The sequence below is a fragment of the Zingiber officinale genome, chromosome 5B (assembly GCF_018446385.1).
Source record: "Zingiber officinale cultivar Zhangliang chromosome 5B, Zo_v1.1, whole genome shotgun sequence".
Classification (NCBI taxonomy): Eukaryota; Viridiplantae; Streptophyta; class Magnoliopsida; order Zingiberales; family Zingiberaceae; genus Zingiber; species Zingiber officinale.
The window spans coordinates 7039481-7064482 of record NC_055995.1 but is presented as its reverse complement, the minus strand read 5'-3'; the positions used below and the strand labels follow the sequence as shown (position 1 = coordinate 7064482).

The window sequence follows — 25002 nt, the reverse complement described above, 5'->3', positions numbered from 1 at the left end:
AATAATATTATATCTAGGTAATTATTTAAGTAAAATAATAACTATTGCAAAATTAAATAATTACTTTATTTGAAATTGGATAATCCTGTGTTACTTTATGGGCTTATTCATTACGGCCCAATATCTTTAAATTTTGGACTGGGAAAGACGTAGACATGGCCGTCGCCCGCGTTGTGTTTAGGTTTCCTGGGCATTTACGTTTCGAAACGGCAGGTGGCCTGCTCGAGGGCGGCCGAAAGAACAGAAAAGGCGGCCACCGACGGGAGGAGGCGCCCTCTCGCCGTCTCGCGTTTCGCAGCTGCATGGGGAAAGAGCTTGAAAGAAAACGGACGGGGAAGAAGGATGGAAGAGGAGGCGTGCAGCAGCACCAGCCGCCGCCGCCGGGCCTCGTCACTGAGTCCTCCCGCGTTCGGATTTCCAAGACACTTGAAGAGTTCCGGGGCTCCCAAGCTGAAGGTGCCTTCCGGTTTCATTCATAAAAAATCAGTCTTGTTCACTTTCGCCCCTCATTATCTAAGTAATTCTCTTTGTTGAAGTGTTACCTACGTCTATGGACTGTTGATTCATGCTTCTTTTCCTCTCTTCTTTTCTCTGTCTGAAAATAACAATGATAGGAGTGTTGGATGGTGTAAGAATTGAAAATTTTCTTTGATGTATCTGCATACTACGGGGAGTTAAGAGCTAATAAAAAGAGAATCTTTGACGTGGTCTTGATAAATAGACTTTGGAGAATTTGATTATTTGAACTAAGAGCAAGAAAACTGATACCTAGTCACCATTCTACGAGATTTAAGTTTACGCTAACCTGACCTTGAAGTACTGCTGAACTTACACCAATCTCTCTTCCCTGCTTCTTGGTTTTTGATTAAGCTGAAGCTGTACAATGGCATGCAAGTCACATAAGCATGTAGCACTTGAAGACCTAGGCACTTTAGAGATGAAGTATATGGATGCTCTGTGTGAAGTATACGAATGCCTTGTAAATAATTTGGTTGATCTCAGAATATATTGTTTGTGTAATGGCCGATTAGTCCAGTATAGTTGCCAGTCACAGTTGTTCTTGCTATTTTATACTTCTTCGCGTCCTATCCTTTATGCCATTATAATAGGTCCAGCAATTGACCTAATATCAAAGGAACAAATTTTCAAGGTGATGATTCCCGTTGCTGTCGTTTCTTTACATGTATGACATAAAAGTTGCTTGTTTGCTGGAAAAGATACAATTTTTAATTTATACCCAGGTTGCTCATAGGAAATGTAAACTTGGTCACGCCTTTCTTGACTGTTGTTAATAGTCAAGTTTTGGTCTTGTGGAGAATCTGACGACACAGTGAATTCTGCTTGATTCTTCAGCAGGTTGGGGCACCTTAAAACAATGTGATTCTGTGAGAACTTTAGCTTTTGTGGCTAGATATTTCTTTATTGATGAGCCTGTCATGCTCAGAGCTGAACTCAAATTTCATTTGAGCCTCCAACAAAGTTCTTTCGCTGAAAGTCCCTCTTGTAAACAATTGAGAAGGTTGAAGTAAGACAGAACTATCTATGAACTTTGTCTGTGGCTTAGTAATTCTAGCTGGTAGGTACAGTTGACTTGGCTATAGAGTCAACAGAGACTTCCGTAGAAAATGAACTTGAAATCTAGTGCGACAGCTCTGGAGGCTTGAATCTAGAGGGCTATAGAATTGATTATGAAAAGCTTGAGCTTAGATATGGGTGGAAGATTGGTGATATGTGGCAGAATGCTTATGGTGTGGAGCAAACACTATGTGCTCTTCTTGCAGCAATAATTTTCTGGATAAAATGCTCTAGGATTTGTGTGTTTTGGAGTCCGTGTCGAACAAACACTATGTGATCTTCTTGCAGCAATATTTTTTTTTGGATAAAATGCTCTGGGATTCATATATTCTGGAGTCACTTGATTTGGTACTTGCCTGGATTTCCAATGGATAGCTTTGGACATTATTCATGCAAGGGTCTTTTTTCATGATTCACAATTTGATACTCTGTTCTCTGCATCATTGTGCTCACAGTTTAAATGTTATATCAGTTTCTGTATACTTGGGTCATGCATGTGAATACTATAAGTTATTTTTTGGCATGATAATTGAATGTTTTCTTTTAGCACTACATGCTAATCTGACCAACTATGAATTTTGTGTATTTGTCTACAGTATATACATTTGAACCAGGATTGTCAAAAGAAGAACGTGCAGTAATCCATATTATGTGCAGGAAAATGGGTATGCTGTCAAAAAGTTCAGGGTGAGTAGAAGAAACAGAGAGTAAACCTGCAGAATTGTGTTTTCTTGTTGACACTTATCTTTATTTCTGTGATTGTTACTCATGATTTCTACAGTTACTTCATATGGATGTCACTTTCATCTCGTATATGTTTCAATTTAGTTAGCATAGGAACTTATGCAGACTGTCATTATATTGCATCTTTTTTAGCCAACCTACCACAGCATTCCTCATGTCATTTCTCAGCTGATGGATTAGTTATTTCTTTTGTCACTGGCTTAAATACTATGCCCACATAAGTGTTTACTCAGAAGCCTGCATTCTGTTCTTCAAAGTAGATAAATGCAGTGTTATTCTGGAAATCACTACATGCTGAATAGAATGGCAATCAAGAATGAGAGCGTGAAGAGTAGATATTAATCATTTCCTAATTGGTACGCTGTTGAAAGCATGCCAAAGTGATTGGCTATGTAAGAAATTTGCAAGTTTTATTCAAGTAGGCAAATGGAGTGTTGATATTTTTTTCTGGGCATAACCACATCTATAACTAAATGTCAATCAACTTATACATGGTTGGTGCACTCTAGCAAATAGGATTATTAGCATTGTAGATAGCCACTAGCCTACTTGATTGTTGTAGCATGTTGATATTCACTTGGTGATGGTCTCTCTAGGCTTTAATTAGTTTATTTCTTACACCACATCACTGGAAGCACAAGTCCTGTTTCTGCTCATAGCTACCAATTTAAGTATAATAATCAAAAGCTGTTTCTGTTCATAGCTACCAATTTAAGTATAATTATCAAAGGCAGTGTCCCAAAGGACGTATCTTGATTTTGATCGCTTCAGCTTCATGCTACTAGTTCCAAAATATAATACACCTTTTCAAAATAGCTACCAAATTACCACAGGTGAAACATTTATTCCACCCACCAACTAACATGAAGTCTCGAAAGAGCTTAGTTGAATCTTTAATGATGATGTAGATGCAACACGAGGTGTTTCGGACAAGGGAGCAAAGCGAGGCGACAACTATTGCAAAATGTTTCAAATTGTGATCTTTGAACCTTACCAACAACAACTTCCATGCAAAGGATTGCGGGGAAGAGCACAGTCACACTGAGAGAGATCAGTGGGAGAAAGAGATGTCATGTTAGAGATCGGGTGACAGAGGAACCATGAAAGAGAGGAGAGCAACATAGAGGAGGATTGAAGGTCATAGGTCAGGCGACCAGTTGCTGGAGTAGGGTGACGCTATGTCCGTGTGAGGGAAGGAGGGAAAGAAGAGGTGGAGCAGTGTGGGTATGAATTGGAGCAAAGGATTTTTTTTCATGTTCTCCCTAAAAATTGATTTAATTAACACAACTAAACTAGTTTAGCCCAAGTATGAACTTGGTTTACTTCTAATTTATTCGTTATGAGTCCAAAGTGATCCTGTGCTAGACTCACATGATTGTAATCTTTGTGTCTTTTTGATGAAGCCTCCCAAAACTTAATTAGACCACACTAGATCCCCGAAGCTAATAAGTTGGTTCGGTTTAGCTTAATTGATCATCCAAAATTTAAAATAAATTGCGACAAGCAATCAAATAAGATAACAACTTGATATCTAATATCCTCCGCCAGCTAAGGAAATTTAGTATCGAAATTTCAATCTGAATGGAATAACTTATACTAAGTAAAAGTGATCATGTTATCATTAATATTTTAATTAAATTAAGGATTGAAACCTTACCAACTCAAGATACTATACCAAAACTGAATCATTTTTGTAAGAGACTGAAATTCCATCACGACTCACTATATTAAACCTTTCTATTGACATATGCTTTATTTTTATTTTTTTAAATTTTGAGTGATTGAAGTATCCATTGGTTTGCGTCACAAGCCTTGCCTTCTGCTCTGTAGTGAGATGAAAGATGGAAGCAACATTAGGATTATTTTAGTTGCATGAAATTGCTAAATAGCCACATGGATGACATGCATAGATATACTGTGCGATGTCCTGCTCTCACAAATAATAAGTAAACTAATTAAATATATAGAAAAAACTTGTGTAGTATTCTAAAATTCTATTTTATTATTTTTTTTCCTTTAGATGTTACATTGGCATTTGAATTGAATCAGAAGATCCATCCATTTATGATTCATGATTCCCTACATGTTTCTCTACTTTCTAAGAAGTAATGTGAGAATGAATTTTCTGGGATTTATACCTTGAACCTCATTTAGGCGTGGAGAAAGAAGGTGCCTTTCTGTGTACAAAAACAAAAAGGAAAATGCATCCATTAAGAAGGAAGAATTTACTACATACTTACAATTTTCAGAAGATACAAAAAATATTCTTCAAGATCTTTTCATGCATTATCCACCTGAAGATATGGATCTGAGTGATGATGCAGTAAGGAACACGAGGGAAAAAATTGGTAATCGACAATGGAAGCAAGATGCCACCTTTAGTAAACCATCAATTAGCAAGTCTGACATTGCAAAGAAGGTGGAAGAGTTATCCTCCAGAATAAGTAATTCAGCGGAGCTGGGAAAGGTTATCCTTTTCAAAATTTTGATTGAATTTATTAGTTAATCTACTTGTTCTTGTCTCCATTGAGCTGCTAACCTTCTTGTTTATTACAACTTGATTATGGTGAGGATTCAAGTTGTGAATGTTTTCTACAGGTTATAGAAGACAGAGCTAAACTTCCAATTGCATCCTTCAAACATGCCATTACTTCAACACTAGAAAATAACCAGGTCCTTGCTCTACATATTCCTCCATATCAATTTACTAAACTGATATCTTTATTGAATACTCCGTTGAAAACATAACATATTCATGAATAGCATCCTTACAAGGTTTAAAATCTCAATCCATGTCAAGGTTTCGGTCATAGACCGGAACAATATGATTTCGGTATCGTGCGGTGTCGATACGATTTCGATATATATATATATATATATATAAAATTATTAGATAAATATGTTTATTGTGTATAATTTAAAAATAAGTTGTATATTGATTTTATATAAGTTATCAATTATTAACAACTTAATATTGTTAGACAAAAGCAATTAAATATATTTTGCTTTAAAGAAAATTGATCTATCAATAATTCGAATTAAAATTGATATATTATAATATGTTACCTTACTAATTAATACCAAAAGGAGTGACATGAATCTAATGGAAGCATTGGTTCTTACAATATTCTAGTTAGATCAACTCTATAGTTCTCCAATGCCCAAATTAAATAATCATCTAATGACATGCAATATTGATATTGATTTCTCCACATGTCCATCAGTGTGAAATGGGTATGGGCATAGGATAAGGATAAACATGTCTCCAAGCTCTGGTATGATGGATCACCATATGATGCATCAAAGTTATAATAAAAAGGTTGTGAGTATGATGAACTTCGATCAGAATTAATCTTATCATCCTTTTATTGATGTTGATATTGAATAGTTCTATCTCCATGATCTTAATCTTGAGTTGCATGTATGTATTCTTTCTCACATGTTTATGGCTATGGTGCTGGAGTAGGGGGAACATAATTTTTGCAACCACTAGATGCATCACCACTGTTATCACTTCCATAAATACTTGCTGTGCTATCAACATCGCTATCTTTATTTCAAACTTCTCGTCGGACTACAGTGTTAGTATGTGATGAAGTTTCATCACTGTCATCATGTTCTTGTTCATCAATTATATCGAGTGGATTTTCACTAATTCTCAATTGACCCATTCTCGTAAAAGCAGGAGTTTTGCTTTTTTCTTTCTTTTTAGTAAAAATTACAGAAGCTTTGCTTTTGTTTTTGCCTTTATCTATGGACTTTGGTTGGGTTTGGGGTTGGGATGTTTGAGAACGTCTAGATTGAGATCCAGAAAATGTAAATTCTTGATAAAAAGTTTCACGTTATCTTTTTCCTTATCGATCTCTCCTCTATCTTATATTTTTTCAATTTGCTGAGTAAGAAATTCAGATGGTTGTGGTGGGTCTCCTGCTTCATCAAGTAATAGATTCTCAGTCTCAACAACGCTCCATCAATCCATCATTGAATCATTCTTAGTTTGGACAAATCTAATATCAATGGATCTACATCACCAGACTCTTGTTCTTCTTTCTCTTCTGTTATTGCTCTTAGTTGAAGACATATTATAATGAATGTAGATCATCTTCTCCAAGCGACGATAAGAAAGATGATTACATACTTTTGTATGAGTATGGGAGAAAGTTACCAAGTTCTTTCACAACCACTTGAAGATGTCTACGAGAGAATTCGTATTGCAATCTTTTTTAAATGTGGAGCTAATTCTCCATATTATAACCACCACTCAATTGGAAGATAAAAAAAGGCAGCCTGGTGCACGAAGATCCCGCCATGCGGGGTCCGGGGGAAGGATCCATTGTACGCAGCCTTATCCTACTTTTTGCAAGAGGTTGTTTCCAGGATTCGAATCCGTGACCTTTTGGTCATATGACAACAACTTTACTGAGCCCAAGGCTCCCTTCTACTCAACTGGAAGATAAATAAGAACAAAATTAAAATAATATTTATATTTGTTGACAATAATTAGTAATAATTTTTACCATATTTACTTGCTTCCATTTTATATACATTGCAATAAAAAGGAGCAGCCCGATGCACGAAGCTCCCACCATGCGGGGTTCCGGGGAAGGATCCATTGTACGCAGCCTTACCTGTTTTTTTTCAAGAGATTGTTTTCAGGATTCAAATCCGTGACTTTTTGGTCATATGACAACAACTTTACCGTTGTGCCAAGGCACCCCTTCTTGCAATAGGATTGCTTTATTAATAGTCTTTAATTCTCTATTTGTTTGTAGTCTTGATATTACATTTACGAGGGCTACTAATAAATTATCATTTATGCCAAGATTATAACGATATGTAGATTTATATAATAATCTAAAATAATTAAACATATATAATTATTAATTACAATATTAAAAATTATTACAATATATATGTTTAAATATTTTAGGTTATTATCTTAATTCGGCATATCAATACTGTTATAATTTTGACACAAATGATGATTTATTAGTGACCCTCATAAATGTAATATCAAGACTACAAACAAATAGAGAATTAGTTGCTGAGACTATTAATGAAAGTTGATTATTTCAAGAGACATATGGTTCTTTTAGCGATCCTATCGCAGTGTCATGCAAATATAAAATGGATATAGGTAAATATAGTAAAAATTATTACTAATTATTGTCAACAAATATAAATGTTATTTTAATTTTATTCTTATTTATCTTACAAGCTGAGTGGTGGTTACAATATAGAGGATCAACTTTAAATTTGAAAAAGTTTACTACGAATTCTCTCACAGACGTCTTCAAGTGGTTGTGAAAGGAATTGATAACTTTCTACCTTATACAAAACTACGAAATCGTCTTTCTTATCGTCGCAGGTTCTACATTCATTATAATATATGTCTTCAATTAAAAGCAATAACATAAGAGAAGGAAGAACAAGAGTCTGGTGAGGTAGATCTATTTGATATTGGGTTTATCCAAATTGAGAATGATCTAATGATGGATTGGTGGAACGTTGTTAAGTGAAAGGAACTAAGTTCCAGAAGATGTGGACCAAGTGCTGGATCATGACTAAATCATGAGGGAAACAAGCCCAAAACATGACTTGTATATTCTAGGAAGGATAAAACAAAAAGTGTCCTGAACAGAATTAATATATAGTGGTAGTTTATGTTTTAGAGTTTGATCCTATCCGAGAGTGAGTCGACGGACGCTAGGGAGCTGGCGCTCACGTTGACAAGCTAAGCCTGCAACTACAAGTCGTTAGTGCCGAGCCAGGGAGGGGTTCCCCGGTGATGGCCCTCCGACGCTCAAGTCAGTTACGTGCGGCAAGCGAATGAAGTAGAGAAGAAAGGAGCAATAGCGTAACTGTATCTACAGTAGTGAATATATCTCCGTCGAAGCTTGGGGATCCTTATATAGGGCTCCCAGGAGGTGCATGCACGCTTCCCAAGGTGTGCACGCTTCTCAAAGTATGCATGGAAAGGACGTGTCAGAAAAACGTGCCTGACGCCATACCTTAACAACCCGAGCATATCCCTGACGTGACAGTAGAAGCTTCCACCGTATGATTCTCTGTCTGACCATGCTGCCAACCATGCAGCCCATCGGTGATACTGGTCACTAGGAAGACATCGCCAACTGCCCCTTTCATCTGTTATTAGGCCGAGCGGGAGAGCTGCTTGGCCAGTCTGTCGTCCGGGTGATACAATGGCCAGGCCGAGCGTCCGCTTGGCCAGTGATCTGCTATCTGGCTCCGCCTTGTCGGGCGAGGGAGCCCTGCCTGCCGGGTCGAGGCTGTGTCCACTGTTTGGCCGAGCGGGACGACGCTCAGCCTTCGTCCCTCCCTGCTTGAGCTTTATGAGCTTCGGAAGCTCGGTGTCTAACCGAGCTGTCGAAGTGTCGGACTGGCTACTCTTCATGTTGATCGGGAAAGGTAGTTCGCCCCGATCGGACTCATGCCTAGGACATTGACCACTTTGACCTTCTGCCGGACGGGTCCCACCTTACCACCGGATCAGAGTTAGTTATATTTTTGTGGCAGTTATGTTAGCATGTTTTAGAGTATGTATGGTTATAAGTTCGTGGGAAGTTAGAGGGGAGAGTATCTAAGAATTATTGGCTTTGACGAAAGCATTGACTTTGGCTGGTGGAGAGAGTTTTCTTTACCAGATTTTTATGTTAACCTTAATCCAATTATGTGTTTTGTGTGTTCTTCCATTCTAAATTTTGAGTTCCTAACATTGGTCCGACCTACCATATGTACGAGGGGTTGTATGCTTAGATAGAATGCCAAAGATGTCAAATAGGGTTAATGTTTTAGAAGAGAGGATGACAATGCATGAAGTATGGATGAAATCAGAGGTATTATGCAACGATTGATGTCTAAAGTACAACAACATGATTCTCTTTTATAAGAGATCAACAAGCAATTAGGAACAAGGGTTGAAGCAACACCATTGAAGGGGTCATCCATTTCTGCTAATCAGTCATCTCAATCTGAGCCTCAAGAACATCAAAGTGATTAATTGGAGGACTACAAGATATCGGTTAAAAAAGTGGAATTACCAATGTTTGATGGTTGGAATACTTCTGATGAAATGAAGGTCAAGTTGGTACATGTAAGTATGAAAGACACTACAATTCATTGGTTTAATCTTTTTAAGAAGACCAAAGTTAATCTAACTTGGGAAAAACTTAAACGTGCTCTCATAGCCCATATGGAAGGTGTAGACATGAGAATCCTTTTGAAGAATTTGCAGCATTAAAACATACCGGAAATGTGGAAGAATTTATTGAAGATTTTGAGTTGATTTCTTCACAAGTTCTGTGTCTTCCAAACGAGCAATATATTAGCTATTTCATGAGTGGATTACTACCTTAGATCAAAAGAAGAGTTCGAATGTTGAATCCACTGTCTAGAGGGCAGTTAATATGCATTGCAAAAGATGTTGACGAGGAATTGCTAGAGGAATGGGAGATCCCTCAAAAGACATTAGGGAAGGAGAGGTTATGGAGCAATTTCAGCTAAGGGAGCACTAGGTTGGGTAGTTTTCGATCATATATAGGGCCTAATTCAATTCAAAAGAAATTTGGTTAGTCTTTCCAAATGGGTAGAACAAGTACAACAACATGATGGGGTTCTAACAAAATTCGTGACTCTACGAAAGCTATTGGGTGCAAGCATATTTACCCAATGGATTGGAGGTAACATTAGAAGATGATGTAGAACCATAATATGTGATTGCTAGTAGAGACATTGTTCATAATGGTGAAGTGACTTGTCAATGGCTAGTCAAATGGAAAGGCAAGAGCATGATTGACACAACGTGGGTGGATGATTTCACTCTTAGAACTCAATTTTCTTATCTTAGCCTTGAGGACAAGGCTAGAGCTGCAGGAGGTGGTAATGATAGGAACTAAGTTCTAGATGGGGACTAAGTACTGGATCATGGGTGAAACATATTGGTTCATGAGGGAAACAAGCCTTGGAAGGATAAAACAAAAGGGGCGTTTATGTTTTTGAGTCAGTTATATCTTTATAGGAGTTATGTTAGCATGTTTTAGAGTGTGTGTGGTTATAAGTTTGAGGGAAGTTAAAGGGGAGGGTATCTAAGAATTATTGGCTTTGACGAAAGCATTGGCTTTGGTTGGTGGAGAGTTTTCTTTACCAGATTGTTTGTGTTAATCTTAATACAATTCTGTGTTTTGTGTGTTCTTCCATTCTAAATTTTGGGTTCCTAACATTAAGGTTGAGAATCTTTGATGAAGCATGAGACCCACCATGACCATTTGAATTTCTTACTCACCAGATTGAAAAAATACAAGTTAGAGGAGATATCGGTGAGGAAGAAGATGATGAAGCTTTTGATTAAAAAATTAGATTTTCTATATCTCAGTCTAGACGTTCTCATACATCCCAATTCCAAATTCAACCAAGTCCATAGATAAAGGCAAAAGCAAAGGCAAAACTCTTGCAATTTTTACTATAAAAAGAAAAAGGCAAAACTCCTGCTTACAGGGGAAGGGGTCAATTGAGAATTAGTGAAAATCCATTTGATACAATTGATGAGTAAGAACATGATGACAGTGATGAAACATCATCACCTTCTTACATTATGGTCCGACAAGAAGTTCGAAATGAGGATAGTGATGTTGATAGCAGTGTAAGTACTTATGGAAGTGATGACAATGGTGATGCATCTAGTGGTTGTAAAAATTATGTTCCCCCTACTTCAACACCGGAGCATGGACATGTGAGAAAGATTACACACATGCGACTCAAGATTATGATTAGGAAGATAGAACTATTCAATATCAACGTCGATATAAGGGTGACAGACAAAAAAAAAAGCTATAATTATCAAAACATTCCAAATCAACGTTATTTGGAATTAGGGCACGGGAAATAGGAGAAGAAAACGCAGGAAGGGAGGAAGAAACCTGAACCCTTTTTCATCCGTCGCCGTCGCACCATCGCTGAGGAAGAAACCCAAGTCCATCGCTGTCGCGCCATCGCTGAGGAAGAAATCCAAGTATGTTTTCCTTCTTTTTTCCTGTTTTTTCTGTTCTTCTCTTCGTTTCTTTTTCTTCTTCGTTTCTATATCTTTTTTTCTTCTGCAGTTCTGTATCTTCTTTTCTTTGTGTTGCTGCTGTACAGTTCGTGTTCTGCTTTGCTGTGTTGCTGCTGTCCAGTTTCGTGTTCTGCTTTGCTGAGCTGCTGTCCAGTTCGTGTTCTGCTTTGTTGTGATTCTGTTCAGTTCGTGTTCTGCTGTGCTACTGTCCGGTTTTGTTTTATTTTGGTTTTCTGTTTTTTAATTTTTGCAGGTTGTGTTTGCTTACTGCTGTCCGGTTTTTAAATTTTGTTGTTGTGCTGCTGTTCGTATTGGTGCTGCTATTTTTTAATTTTTGCAGGTTGCATTTTTACTTTCTAGTTCCTACTGCCATCCGGTTTTTTAATTTTGTTGCTGTGATGCTGTTCGTATTGGTGCTGCTGTCTGCTGTATGCTGTCCGATATTTCATTTTTTTACTGTTTTTTTATTTTTATTTGTCTTGTTTTGCTTTTTGTTTTTTTACTATTGCTGGTACTGTACAGTGTACAGTACTTTTCTATTGCTGGTACCATATTAATTTTATTTTATTTTTAATTTTTCAGATTATTTTCTTGTTCAATTATCATGGAAGGTAGTAGTGATACTCCAACATATATATCAAAAGATCCGGGATGGAATTATTTTCAAAGAGTTAATCCGGATAATAAAAATGATTTAATATGCAAAAGGTTAGTAGTCATCAACCTCATGTTCAAGAGGCGCGCGCCTCGGGCTCTAGGAGCCCTTTGCGCCTCGGTGCGCTTCGCGTCTAACAAAAAAAAAAAGCTCATAATTATCAAGATATGTGAGAGAGTTTTACTGCGATTAATTCTAATCGAAGTTCATCATACTCTCAACCTTTTTATTATAACTCTGATGTATCATATGGTGATCCATCGTACTAGAGTCTGGAGACATATGTTTATCCTATGCCCGTACCTGTTTTGATTTTAGTGATGCTAGTTCAAATCCAACTTCCAATGGTGAATCGAGACATGTTGATGGACATGTGGAGAAATCAATATTGCATTGCATGGGATGATTATTTAATTTGGGCGTTGGAGAACTATAGAATTGATTTAACCAGAATATTGCAAGAATCAATGCTTCCATCTAATTCATGCTACTCCTTCTGGTATTAATTAGTAAGGTAACATATTATGATGTATCGATTTAAATCCGACTTATTGATAGATCAATTTTCTTTAAAAAATATATATTTAATTGTTTTTGTATAATAGTATTAAGTTATTCAATAATTGGGAACTTATATAAAATCAATATATAACCTATTTTTAAATTATACACAATAAACATATTTATCTAATAGTTATTATATATCTATAAATATATAAATATCAAAACCATATTAGCACGATAAGATATTGAAACTATATTGTTCCAATCTGAAACCTCGTCACGGGCTGAGATTTAAAACCTTGACTTAAACTATTCATCTTTGCATGCTGTCAGGTGTTTATATAAGTTCAATTGTTTGTCTAATGCTAATTTAATTTTTAAAAAGTAAATACACCTAGCAAAAGAGATTAAAGGACTAATAACTTGAACTTATTTGGGCATGGTTTGATGTTGATGAAGCATGCCGAGTGCGTTGGTATGGTATAATGTTGAAATTGTAGCATTTCGGAATGGAACCCTGGCATGGAACCATTCTTAAACTTGGAAAAAATACCTTGTACATTTAAGCAAATTCACTTCTTTATAGGAAGAAAATAACAAAGAATAGGTTATTTTCTACTATTAGAAGGGATTGGATGTTTTTTCTTCTTTGTATTTGTGTTAGCGCCCTGACTTTTGGGTAGAATAGCAGAGGTTGAACTATTTACTTGTTAAGCATATTGATTAAGAATTAATGCTAATCATGGTTTAAAATATCATGTCGTCTCGCTTGGGACTGGCGAAACATTTTGTTCCGCCCGCCCACCAAAACCGCATCAGTATGCCTAAGGTACCGTAGTTGCGGAGGCATCGTGCAGGCCTCACGGCCATCGCAAAGGCATCACATGTGCCTTGTGATCGGTGCGGATGCCACACGCGAATCTCGCGTCCACGAGGCTCGTGCGGGCTGACAATGCAGAGCACGGCGGGGAATAAGAAGAAACTTATCTTTTAATTAAATAATTTATGTTAATAATTTCAATTAACTCCTAGCTATAGTTGGGATAATTTTAATAGTCTTAATTAAACTCTAATAAAACTATCCTATATATATATATATTATTTTAAAAATATTTAGATTAAATTTTTTAGTTTTAGTTCATATATTTTATATTTAAAAATATTGAAATCATATTAGCATTATACAATACCAAGACCCTAGTGTTCATGGCACGGGTGGAGATTTTAAACTTTGCAAAAATCACGTGTTATTGACTAAATGACTGCTATAGCAGGTCTCAAACAGACCAACGCTATTATTTTTGTTCCTTTTGTGGATAGTTATTTAGATGTATTCATGATGTATTTGTTTAGCTAATATATTCTTTTTGATCAGGTTGTACTTATATCTGGTGAGACTGGTTGTGGAAAAACTACTCAGGTTCCTTTGTTATTTTCCTTTTATGAATCTTGCACATACGGTTCCAATAATTTGATCATACTATAGTTCAAAGTGTATTTTTTTTATGTTTCTCACATCTGCTCAAGATTCGTCTTGTTTGTTGAATAATTTTCATGATTTATCCAAAATATGAAACATGTATTTTTATGCATGGCATTGAAATATGTATATATTAGAAAAATATATGCAGTGTTTAATGTTTGATAATTTTGGCCAAAATGTGGTTTTCTAGGAAATGATCCTTTTTTCTCAAACATATCAGCTAAGATTGTAGAATCTGTGGATGAAGGCAACCACTTCTTGCTAATGCCTTAGATCATGTAAATAGTGGACCACAAGGTAGCTGGTACTTGTGGTTGCCATATCCATGTAAATACATGGTTTCTTGGTTGATGACAGTGACTTCCAGTGTTATTATCTTTATCTTTTGGTCTCTAGCGGGTTTAGTCTTAATCAGATATAACTTTCCTATGTAACTGATTACAGATGCAGACTGTTTCTGTATGCTTTGCTTTTGAGTATGTGGTGGCGATGGGTTTTGGGGTGGGTATCTACCTAGACATGATAATAGCCATTGCTTGCCTTGGCTTGCCAAGAGGCATGCTAGGCCAGGCACGACCTGGTTCTATCATTAGAGCATCATTCTTACTTCTATATGCCAAAGCTACCCTTAACTTGCTTGGATATAATATGGAGCATAATGGTATTATGTGTGTCTCTGTGTATTTATTCTTATTGCTTTTAGGTTTTTACTATTTGATATCTTTTATGCGTATTTCCCATTTTCTTATCATTTGCTTCGGTTGCACTTAATTGCCTTTAATGAAATCAGGTTCCTCAGTATCTGTTGGAACATATGTGGGATAAAGGTGAAGTTTGTAAGATCATATGCACACAACCTAGACGCATTTCAGCTATTTCAGGTTTCTTTACCTCATAGTATAATTTTTTTTTCCTTCATTCTATACATCCTGTTATCATCTGAGATTTTGGGTCTAAACAGTTGCTGAGAGGATCTCATATGAAAGAGGGGAACCTGTTGGAGAGACTGTTGGGTATAAGGTATACATTTTTATCAGCAAATATTTGGAATCTATTTTCTAATTTTACCAAAATTGCTCTTTTTGAATTTTTTTGGTTAAAACTTAAAAGTTCCAGAAGTAGATAATCTGATAATTTCTATTGGAATCCATGTCCTCTGGCCCAGCAGTCTGCGTTACCGGGACCAAGTTGAAGACCTGGGTGCTTTGCTATGAAATTAAATAATAGTATTTTATAATATATAATTATGAACATATCAATTGTCCACGTCAATCTAATATTTTGTATTCATTTATCACAATATCTTCAAGGGTTATCAGTTACTGCCCTTGGTAAGTCGCTTCCTCGATAATAGTTAAATTAAGACAATTATGTTAATTCATTATAAATTAATTCTTGATATTGTTTAATTCTCAAAATGTATATACTCTTTTCAATTTATGTTGAATTTCTTTGTATTATATGAAAAATTGTCAACTCTAATAGTGAAATTCTATATAAGCATGAACTTGAACTCTTGAATATAAACAAGTTAATTATTAATTAATCTAAGCTAACTTAGATTTAAGTAGCAAAACTGGCACTTTACTACCTGAGCTATATGGCCATAATTTTAATATTCAAAAATTAAAATATATTAACACAAAATAGAATTTAATATATTGAAACATATAGTTTTATACTTCCAAACTTGTATCTTTTTTATTTTTAACCCCAAATGATTCATAAATCATGATTGTAGTTGTGCTTTATGCTACTGCTTCATTTGCATGTCCTTGACTCCTAATCTGGTTTTCTGTGTTTTAATGAGTGACAGTGGTTATCTGTTCTTATTTTTCTTGTTTATTTGGGTCTCATCTATCTTGTGTGTATCATGCTTTTTCCCAAGAGTAGAAGAGAAACAGTAAGTTCTATACTGCCGTTTAATGAGTGTTCTGGTAGCTGTAGGACTAGCAACAAGGAACAATTTCTTTTTCTTCTCTTCCCTTATGTTATTTCTTTCTCCTTATTTATACTTTCTACATTTGCACTTGTTCCTATTTGGTTCTCAGACATCAAGGTATTTCTCCAAATCATATCATCTTTGATGAAAATTCAAGAGAATGAGGAGCTGTTATATCAATTCAATTCTTGTTATAATAGGATCAGCCATACATGGGTTGCCTGTAGTTAACTGAAACTAATCCCTATTATCTGAAAGTTTGACCTGAATAACCATCATGGTTTATTGCTCTGCCTATGGAAGCTTAGATGCTTATTCTTAGATGCATAAAAATTGCACTAGATAGTTGATTGATGTGCGTGGATGATGTGTGTGCATTGAGTTATTTCACCCGGTGAGTTGGCATATGTGTCATCAATATGCAGTATGACAAAAAGAACACATTACATTCAGAGATGATGGTGAGCTCGTCAAGTGCTTAACTTGGAACCTAACACTTAAGCATAGGCATATGTATAATGTATGAGATTTTTTTTTAAAAATAAACTACATAGTTCTTCAAGAGAGCCTTCATGCTTGGACATTAGTTCATATTCAGTAGTTTCTTTTCTTGATTATCGACTTATAGTTGATGATTGGAGTGAATCTAACTCTCAAATCTGATATGATATATGTGCTAATAGTTAGTGGATGGACTTAAACAACTAGATAAAGTCACCTTTTCCCTTAAATCTTGATTGAGTTATATCAATACATCTAGTAGATTGCATGTCATTTTGTTTTTACTGATTTTAAGTTTCTACCGGTCCTTTCTGTTGTGTTTCATATTCTAGTATTAGACAAGGATAATCTGATAGCAATGCAATTCACTCTACTGGTCCCTTGTTTGTACTGGGTTCTTTTTGTCGTTTTTGTTTTGATGTTATCTCCGTATGCATTTTCAGCTTGGTTATTGGAAATGTTTATATTTTATTCTTTAAATTTCTGTGCTCACTTTTTCTGTCCTGTATAACTGTTGTTGCAAATACACCTAGCAAACTCAAGTTCAGTTTTTATTTCTTTGAACTCAGATTCGACTGGAGTCCAAGGGTGGGAAGCACTCCTCGATCATATTCTGCACTAATGGAGTGTTTTTGAGATTGTTGATCAGTAGAGGTTCAAGTTTTTCAAGCATTGATGCTGGAAACAGTTCACTGGAGGACTGTTTGCAAGGAATAACCCATGTTATTGTGGTAATGCCTAGTATTTCTAGTCTGCCAGATTTTTAATTGAGTGTGTTATAGTGTTTTTTTGAAGGCTAGAACTTTCTATTAGTAGACCTGGTTTAGTAATGGACTTGATGCCTTTGAGAGTCTTTTATTTCTAGCCTAGTAGTGTTTGAATTGTGTCTTATAGTGTTTTATGAGGGATAGAACTTTTTCTATTAGCAGGCCTGGTTTAGTAACAGACTTGATGCTTTTGGAATGTACAAATAAGAGCATTTACTGAAAAAGATATTCTTTTAGTAAATTTTTTAATGATTGTTTATAGCACTTTAGTGTTCATTTGTCTATTAGCAGGCCTGGTTTAGTAACAGACTTGATGCTTTTGGAATGTACAAATAAGAGCATTTACTGAAAAAGATATTCTTTTAGTAAATTTTTTAATGATTGTTTATAGCACTTTAGTGTTCATTTGTCTTGAACAGAATTGAGCAACTCATGTATACTTCATTTTTTAAGCCATATTATCCCCTCAAGTTTCCAAAAAGTTCAGAAAACAAATTTGTAAGTGATCTCTACATTAGGAGTAAATTTATCCTTTTACCTATGAGGATAACAAACACATTGATTGCATCTTTTCATGTGGAATATGCATAATAAACTTTCTTGATTTCTTAACCTTTTCTTCTTCAGTGCTAGCTATGTGAAACGCCTCTTTGCAGGTCTAGAGTTTGGAGAAAAAGAGTGATTTTTCTTTATATCTTGTTTTTAAAGAAACTTTATTAAGAGCATGCTGTCTTTTATGAATTCTAGATAAGAAACAAAAAAATTGTTGAGATGGATCAATATTAAATTCCTACAAATAAGAGTTTTTGATATTTTGGATTTACTATTTGATGAAGAGATAATGACGAAGATATCATTAATAGTAATAAAAAAGAGTGGTTAAATTAACAATGAGATTCTTGTGTGATTGTTGTATGCCTCTTAGGTTAAGATTATAATTCAACCTACCACAATGGAGAATACTCGCCCACCGTTTTCACCACCATTTTCAGTAATAAGAAAAGAATGTGAAAAATATTAAGATAGATCAATGTTAATTCCTATAAATTTACGAGTTAGATATCTTCGATCTATTTTAATGAGATATTGATGAAGATTTTATTAATAGTATAATGAGTGGTTGAGTTTCTTGTGTGATTGTCTTACATAAGACTGTGATTGTCATATGCCTCATAGGTGTTAGGAAGCAACATGTTCAAAAATGCAATATAGCATGGATAAGAACACTAGAGTGGACGTGTTGAGTTAGTACAAAGGAACAATGAAATATATTAATACCTGAGAACGATTAGGTGTACCCCATTTGACAATAAACTGGAGAGGAATTTCAGATCGGATGGACATGTTCAATAGGCAATCTATAAATTTATAGTTATAGGTGTTCATTTTTATTAGAGTGGATGTTATGACATGTAGAGGGAGATGATTTAATTGATTGAAATGGTACCGGGGATATAACTTTGCAAAGAGCTCAATGTTGTGATGGGATTTGAGTAGCAAACCATAAATAGTAGGGACAAACATGTTGATGAACATGATATGCACACAAACTCATCCTATAATTCTCTAATACAATGTAATAACAATATTCTGAATGAATGGTTTTCATTTTCTAGAAGGGGAGTCTTAGCACAATTGTAAAGTTGTTGTCGTGTGACCTAGAGGTCATGGGTTCGAGTCTTGAAAATAACCTATTACAAAGCAAGGTAAGGGTGCATACAATAGATCCTTTCTCAAACCCCGCATTAGAGGGAGCTTCGTGCACTTGTGCTTTTTTTTAATGGCTTTCATTTTCTAGATATTTGGTAGTTCTGCTTAAGTGGTTGCTTTAGTTGTTCCTTAACTAATGTAATTTCACTTTAGTCTAACTGACATTGAATGAGGTGTATGATTTGATTTTCTTTTGATACTAGATCTATAATAATCTTTTAGTGGCTTTAGCTGGCTCTGTGCTAGATTTCATTTAACTTGTTGCTTGCCAACCACATTCTTTTGTAGGATGAAATTCACGAGAGGGATAGATATTCTGATTTTATGCTGACAATACTCAGGTATTTGGATTGCACTACTTGGATGCTCTTTTAGTTCCCTTTGTTTGCTTTAATGAGCTCACATATTATTATACAAATTTCTACTGAAGGACAAGTAACCCTGTATTTAGATTTGGATTTCTTTGGTGATTGGAAGTTATAATTTGTCTTGCAGTAAGAAATTGTTGTATGATTATTCATGATTGATAGAATTGTGAATTAGTGACCATTCTTTTTTTTTTCTGCAATATCATAAAAGTAAAGTTTTTATAGGACAAAAGTTTATTTCCTGTTCTGAGTTATCTGTTTTCTGTTTTGATCATCAGAGATTTGCTTCCTGCTTATCCACATATACGACTGGTAAGTACAAGTTTCATTGGCACTTTGTGTTCCATACCATGCTCGTTTTGTTGGACTATTTCCTCATGCATGATGTGCAATCATTTTTTAGTCTCATAATGATGAATGATTTGTACCTTTAAAAACCAACAGGTGCTCATGAGTGCTACTCTTGATGCTGAGCGATTTTCCAATTACTTCAATGGGTGCCCGATTATTCAAGTCCCAGGATTTACATATCCTGTGAGAATGTTTCTGTGTCAATTACTACATCGCCACTGGTATTTATTGTTCTCTGTAACATGAACTAATAACAACTGAGTTTTTTTTTTCAGGTCAAGACTTTTTATTTGGAAGATGTGCTTTCTATCCTGAAACCTGTGGATGATAACCATTTAAATCATGTGGCAGTGAATGATTCTGAGGAATCTAATCCTCTGTCTGCAGAAGATAAAAGTGTCTTAGATGAAGCAATTTGTTTGGCTTTAACTAATGAAGAATTTGATCCTTTACTAGAGTTGATTTCTACTGAGCAAACACCTAGAATCTACAACTACAGGCATTCTTCTACTGGTGTATCACCCTTGATGGTATTTGCTAGAAAGGGCAGAGTTGGTGATGTTTGCATGCTTCTTTCTTATGGTGCTGATTGTTCTTTATGTGACAACAGTGGTAAACGTGCTCTAGATTGGGCTGAATGTGAGAACCAAGGTCAGACATATGAAATTATCAAAAAACATATGGAGAAAGATAAATCAAAATCAGTAGAAGATGAGGAGCTAATAAATGAATACCTTGCAAGTGTTAATCAAGAGCACATTGATACTGTTCTTATAGAGCGACTATTAGAGAAAATTTGCACTGATCCAATAGAAGGAGCTATTCTCATTTTTCTTCCTGGATGGGATGACATTAACCAAACCAGAGAGAGGTTGGTTGCATCACCATTCTTTCAGGACCAATCAAAGTTTTGGATAATCTCTCTGCATTCTATGATTCCGTCTGCAGAGCAGAAAAAGGTTTTTAAACGCCCGCCTGTTGGTGCTCGTAAAATCATTCTGTCAACAAACATTGCTGAGACTGCTGTTACAATTGATGACGTTGTATATGTCATAGATAGTGGCCGGATGAAGGAAAAAAGTTATGATCCATATAGCAATGTATCCACACTTCATTCTTCTTGGGTGTCAAAAGCTAGTGCAAGACAACGTGAGGGTCGTGCTGGTCGTTGTCGACCAGGAACCTGTTACCATCTTTTTTCAAAATTTCGTGCAGCATCTTTGCCAGACTACCAAGTTCCTGAAATTAAGAGGATGCCTATTGAGGAACTTTGCTTGCAGGCAAGTTCTTTTCTCTCTTCTGTTGTAATTACTACTAAAGTTTGGATTGCTCTTAGTTTCTTCCCTTGCAGGTAAAATTGCTTGACCCCAGTTGTAGACTAGCTGACTTTCTACAAAAAACATTGGATCCTCCTGTTTCAGAAACAGTTCGCAATGCAATTATTGTTCTTCAAGATATAGGTGCTTTGACAGACGACGAAAGACTCACTGATCTTGGGAAGCAGCTTGGTTCCCTTCCCGTTCATCCAACAACTAGCAAGATGCTTTTGTTTGCAATTCTGATGAATTGCTTGGACCCTGCATTAACTCTAGCATGTGCAGCTGATTATCGAGAACCATTCCTTCTCCCAATGGCTCCAGATGGGAGGAAGAAGGCTGCTCTTGCAAAACTCGAACTTGCCTCTTTGTGTGGTGGGTGCAGCGATCAACTTGCTGTTGTAGCTGCATTTGATTGTTGGAAGAAGGCAAAAGAAAGAGGTCAGGAATCACAATTCTGTTCTAGGTATTTTGTCTCATCTGGTACAATGAATATGCTATGTAACATGAGGAAGCAGCTTCAGAGTGAGCTAGCAAAACATGGATTTATTCCAAAAGATGCATCTAATTGTAGTTTAAATGCTCATGATCCTGGTATTCTTCGAGCAGTGCTCATGGCTGGTGCTTATCCAATGGTAGGAAGATTTCTTCCTCGCCGGAAGAATGATAAAAGAACTGTAGTGGAAACTGCTAGTGGTGCCAAAGTTCGCTTACATCCACATTCTTCTAACTTTAATTTATCATTTAGTAAGGAGGCTATTTGTTCACTTGTTATTTATGACGAAATTACTCGTGGGGATGGAGGGATGTACATAAAAAATTGTTCTCTTGTTGATCCATATCCATTATTATTGCTTGCGAAGGAATTGGTTGTTGCTCCTTCTGATGACCTTGATGCAAATGATGAAGATGTAGATGATTCTAGCAATGAGAGAGATGAGTTGGGGCCAAACAAATCCTCTAGTACACGTGGGGAAGAAATAATGTCTTCTCCTGACAATAATGTTTCAGTATTTGTTGATGGATGGTTGAGATTTGAATCAACAGCCCTTGATGTTGCTCAGATATACTGCCTACGGGAACATCTATCTTCCACAATCTTATTTAAGGTATGGTTTTGACATTGTACATAGTTTTCACAATAGATTTAATTGCTTTTTTCAGTTCCCAACTTCTTTGACCAGCTAGATATTTGGCAAACATTATCATATAAACAGATTTTTAGTTTGTTTGATTCATCAATTAGCATACATTTTCTTTCTCATACCCATATTTTATCTCAAAATGTTTCTGTCAATTTTGATCGTCTCTTACTCTTGCAATTTTTTTTTTCTTTTGATAAGATAAGTTTTATCAAGGCACAGAATTATTCAATTTACTAGTTGCTTAGAAAATCTGAGCTTTGACGAAGCTCATTCACGTGTCCTGATGAGGTATCCTCAACAGCCTTTGAAGTCGCAGTCATCGTTTAGACATCTGTTGGATCTCCATCTAGTACATGTTATTAGTTCTTATTAAAAACATTAGGAGATGGCAGAGCGAAATGATTTCTTACAAACAGGAAGACTGCTAGATAGCATATCTTCTCTGTTGATGTTTTTAGCCTGTCTATTTTTGTGCTTATCAGCCTGTGTTTGGTAAGTCCTACCTATGGTGATGTATTAGAGTACAACTCCTAATAATACGAACTGGTTTAGAGGCAAGCACTAAACCAAGCAGATCATTGATCTTTCCGAGAGCTGGGTGTTTGAAAATTTAACGCCACCATCAAAGGAAGCTATAATATTATCCTCCAGGGAAGGAAAGAAGTGGAACTTCATGGTGCCACAATGTTCAATGTAAGGATTGAATTCATATAACATCAAGCATGTTTAAATCCACAGTGAAGAGTTCCCCTCCTTGGATGTCGGGGGATGGCTCACTGTATTGTGCTGTATATTTGAGTTGGTATGTTGTTTCCATCATGGTAAATGGAGGAACAATTTTTTATTGCATTTGCTCAATTATGAGGATCTTGACACTGTTTTTGCTTTTGTATAGTTCATGTATTGTTAGGGACCTACATAAGAAATTAGGACTTTCTTGTGAATATTCTAAAGACAAAATAGCAGTATGAAGTAAACTACATAAGAATTGTATTCACAACAAACATTTTTGTCACTAAAAGTTCCTTTAGTTACAATACTTTTGTTGCTAGATTCATCGGTTTAAGTCCCGTGGCTAGAACTATTAGTGAGTATTAATTGAATCTGTCATTAAATATGACATTACTAACAATTTTTTTTCGTTGTAATTGATAATAGATTTTATAGAATCATCACTAAACACAATAGTGATAACCATTTATGATAGAAAGTTTGGTTCAAACTATTAATGAGCATTAACTGGATTTGTCACTAAATGCGACATTAGTAACAACTTGTTTCATTCTTAATTGATAATACTAAATGATACAGTAGTGATAATTAGGGGTGTTCTTTTGAATGTTGCTCATTGTCTTTTACGATTGGATAATATATTGAGATTGATTGTCACTTCATCTAAGAAACAATTTAGTTCAAGAGAACACTTCTTTTGTTATCTCTACAGATTAGTTAGCATAATTACTAATCAATTCAACGAGAGTTCTTAGAATCCAGTGTATTAGTATTAAGCTGGGATTTTACAATATGTTTAAATTAACTGAAGAGTGGGTTAAGAACATAATTCTAAAATAGATTAGAGTTTCCCTGGAAATGTGCCAAACTCAGAGACATAAATGTAGAATGACAATCAAGTAATATATAAATTTATTAGCAATAAGACCCTAATAAATTCCCCAATTTTTATTATCTTGTATGCATGGTAGATAATTTTCTTTTACTTAACTCGCTTTAACTAAATATCTTAATCTTAGGTATAACTTTTGAGTGAAGTGTCCATTTATTCTTATTGACAACTTTGCAGGTAAAGAATCCGCGGGCAGTTCTGCCTCCTGCTTTAGGGGCGTCAATGTATGCCATTGCCTGCATTCTCTCTTATGATGGATTACCCAGAGCACTTTCCGAGGCAGCATTTGATGGCCGATCATCAGTTGGAGATGCAGGGAACACGAACAAACCTATTCAGGGAAGAAGACGAGCCGGCTTCATTCCGCCTGGGGCCTTCCTCAGATCCTTATTTTCAGCCGAAGTTGAAACTCCACATGTCCAGAAATACAGGAAAACTCAGCAAAGCCAAAGTGCTCCCAGGGCACCCAACACGCCGTTCCATGGTCCAAAATTTGGTAGCTCGGCACCAAGGAGAAGATCCTTCAAAAGGCGACGATGAAGGCCCAGCTACCCAAGTCTTTCATCGATCCTCACTGTCGTGGTTGCTGATACTCCGACATTCTTATGGAGATATTGTTCAAGGCCGCGAATTACAGAAAGCCAGAATCTAGTTGCTGTTTGAGCAAAATCTTCATGCAAAATCCAGAAATGGTGATTTATGCTGTTGGCGCAGCAGCCATATGTACCATGTTCTTGAGAGTTAACTTCATCAGAATGCAATCATGGATAGGAAGCAACTCTATAAAATCTTGTTAATTCTTTGAATATGTTCCCAATTTGTTGGATAGAAAACATCAGATCCTCATGTCAAAGGAAAACCGGATTCTAACTGTAAATTTCACTTGATTTAATATCGATTTTTAAATGCATTTCTTCATGTGGATTGAAACAAATTCCCCACATGATTTCCCTCGAGAATAAGCATCCACTTTTTTCTTGTCACTTGGCTAGAGAACCTTGCGTATCGGTTATTCTCTTTTATCCTAAAAATAACGATTTAAATATTTAATTATTTGATATATATCAATAAATTATCATATAGTATATAAACTAGCAATACATTTATTGGTCAAAAAATCAAAAGAAAAAACTTTCTTCGTGTTGACTTTGCTAGTGGGCATAAGTTGCCTTTTACAAATCCAACATCTGTGATTTCTTTTTACTAAATTAGTCATAATATTAAATTTCCCACAAAGATCCGCCGCATTT

The 25002-nt window shown here is 35.7% G+C and overlaps 1 protein-coding gene and 1 long non-coding RNA gene across 2 annotated transcripts; both read left to right on the top strand.

The window, feature by feature from the left end:
• The first annotated feature begins 160 nt into the window (after window positions 1–160).
• LOC121984049 (DExH-box ATP-dependent RNA helicase DExH6-like) lies at window positions 161–24670 on the top strand. The gene is made up of 14 exons (XM_042536807.1): window positions 161–456; window positions 2172–2262; window positions 4474–4786; window positions 4918–4992; window positions 13921–13965; window positions 14819–14909; window positions 14990–15048; window positions 17041–17202; window positions 19237–19289; window positions 19595–19628; window positions 19761–19850; window positions 19943–20947; window positions 21019–22092; window positions 23930–24670. The coding sequence occupies exons 1-14, from the start codon at window positions 303–305 to the stop codon at window positions 24290–24292; spliced, it is 3609 nt and encodes a 1202-aa protein (XP_042392741.1). The 5' UTR covers window positions 161–302; the 3' UTR covers window positions 24293–24670.
• On the top strand, window positions 11195–11687 carry LOC121984050. Its single transcript, XR_006112764.1, has 3 exons — window positions 11195–11347; window positions 11473–11539; window positions 11640–11687. It is a non-coding gene; the product is annotated as an uncharacterized LOC121984050 (long non-coding RNA).
• Window positions 24671–25002: the final 332 nt, after the last annotated feature.

Bases quoted from the DNA above. Each gene is read 5' to 3' on its own strand.
- LOC121984049 (XM_042536807.1), top strand. From the start codon at position 303: ATGGGGAAAGAGCTTGAAAGAAAACGGACGGGGAAGAAGGATGGAAGA. The intron at 4,993-13,920 runs GTCCTTGCTCTA...CTTTTTGATCAG, and splicing joins CAACACTAGAAAATAACCAG to GTTGTACTTATATCTGGTGA. The intron at 17,203-19,236 runs GTAATGCCTAGT...ATTCTTTTGTAG, and splicing joins GAATAACCCATGTTATTGTG to GATGAAATTCACGAGAGGGA.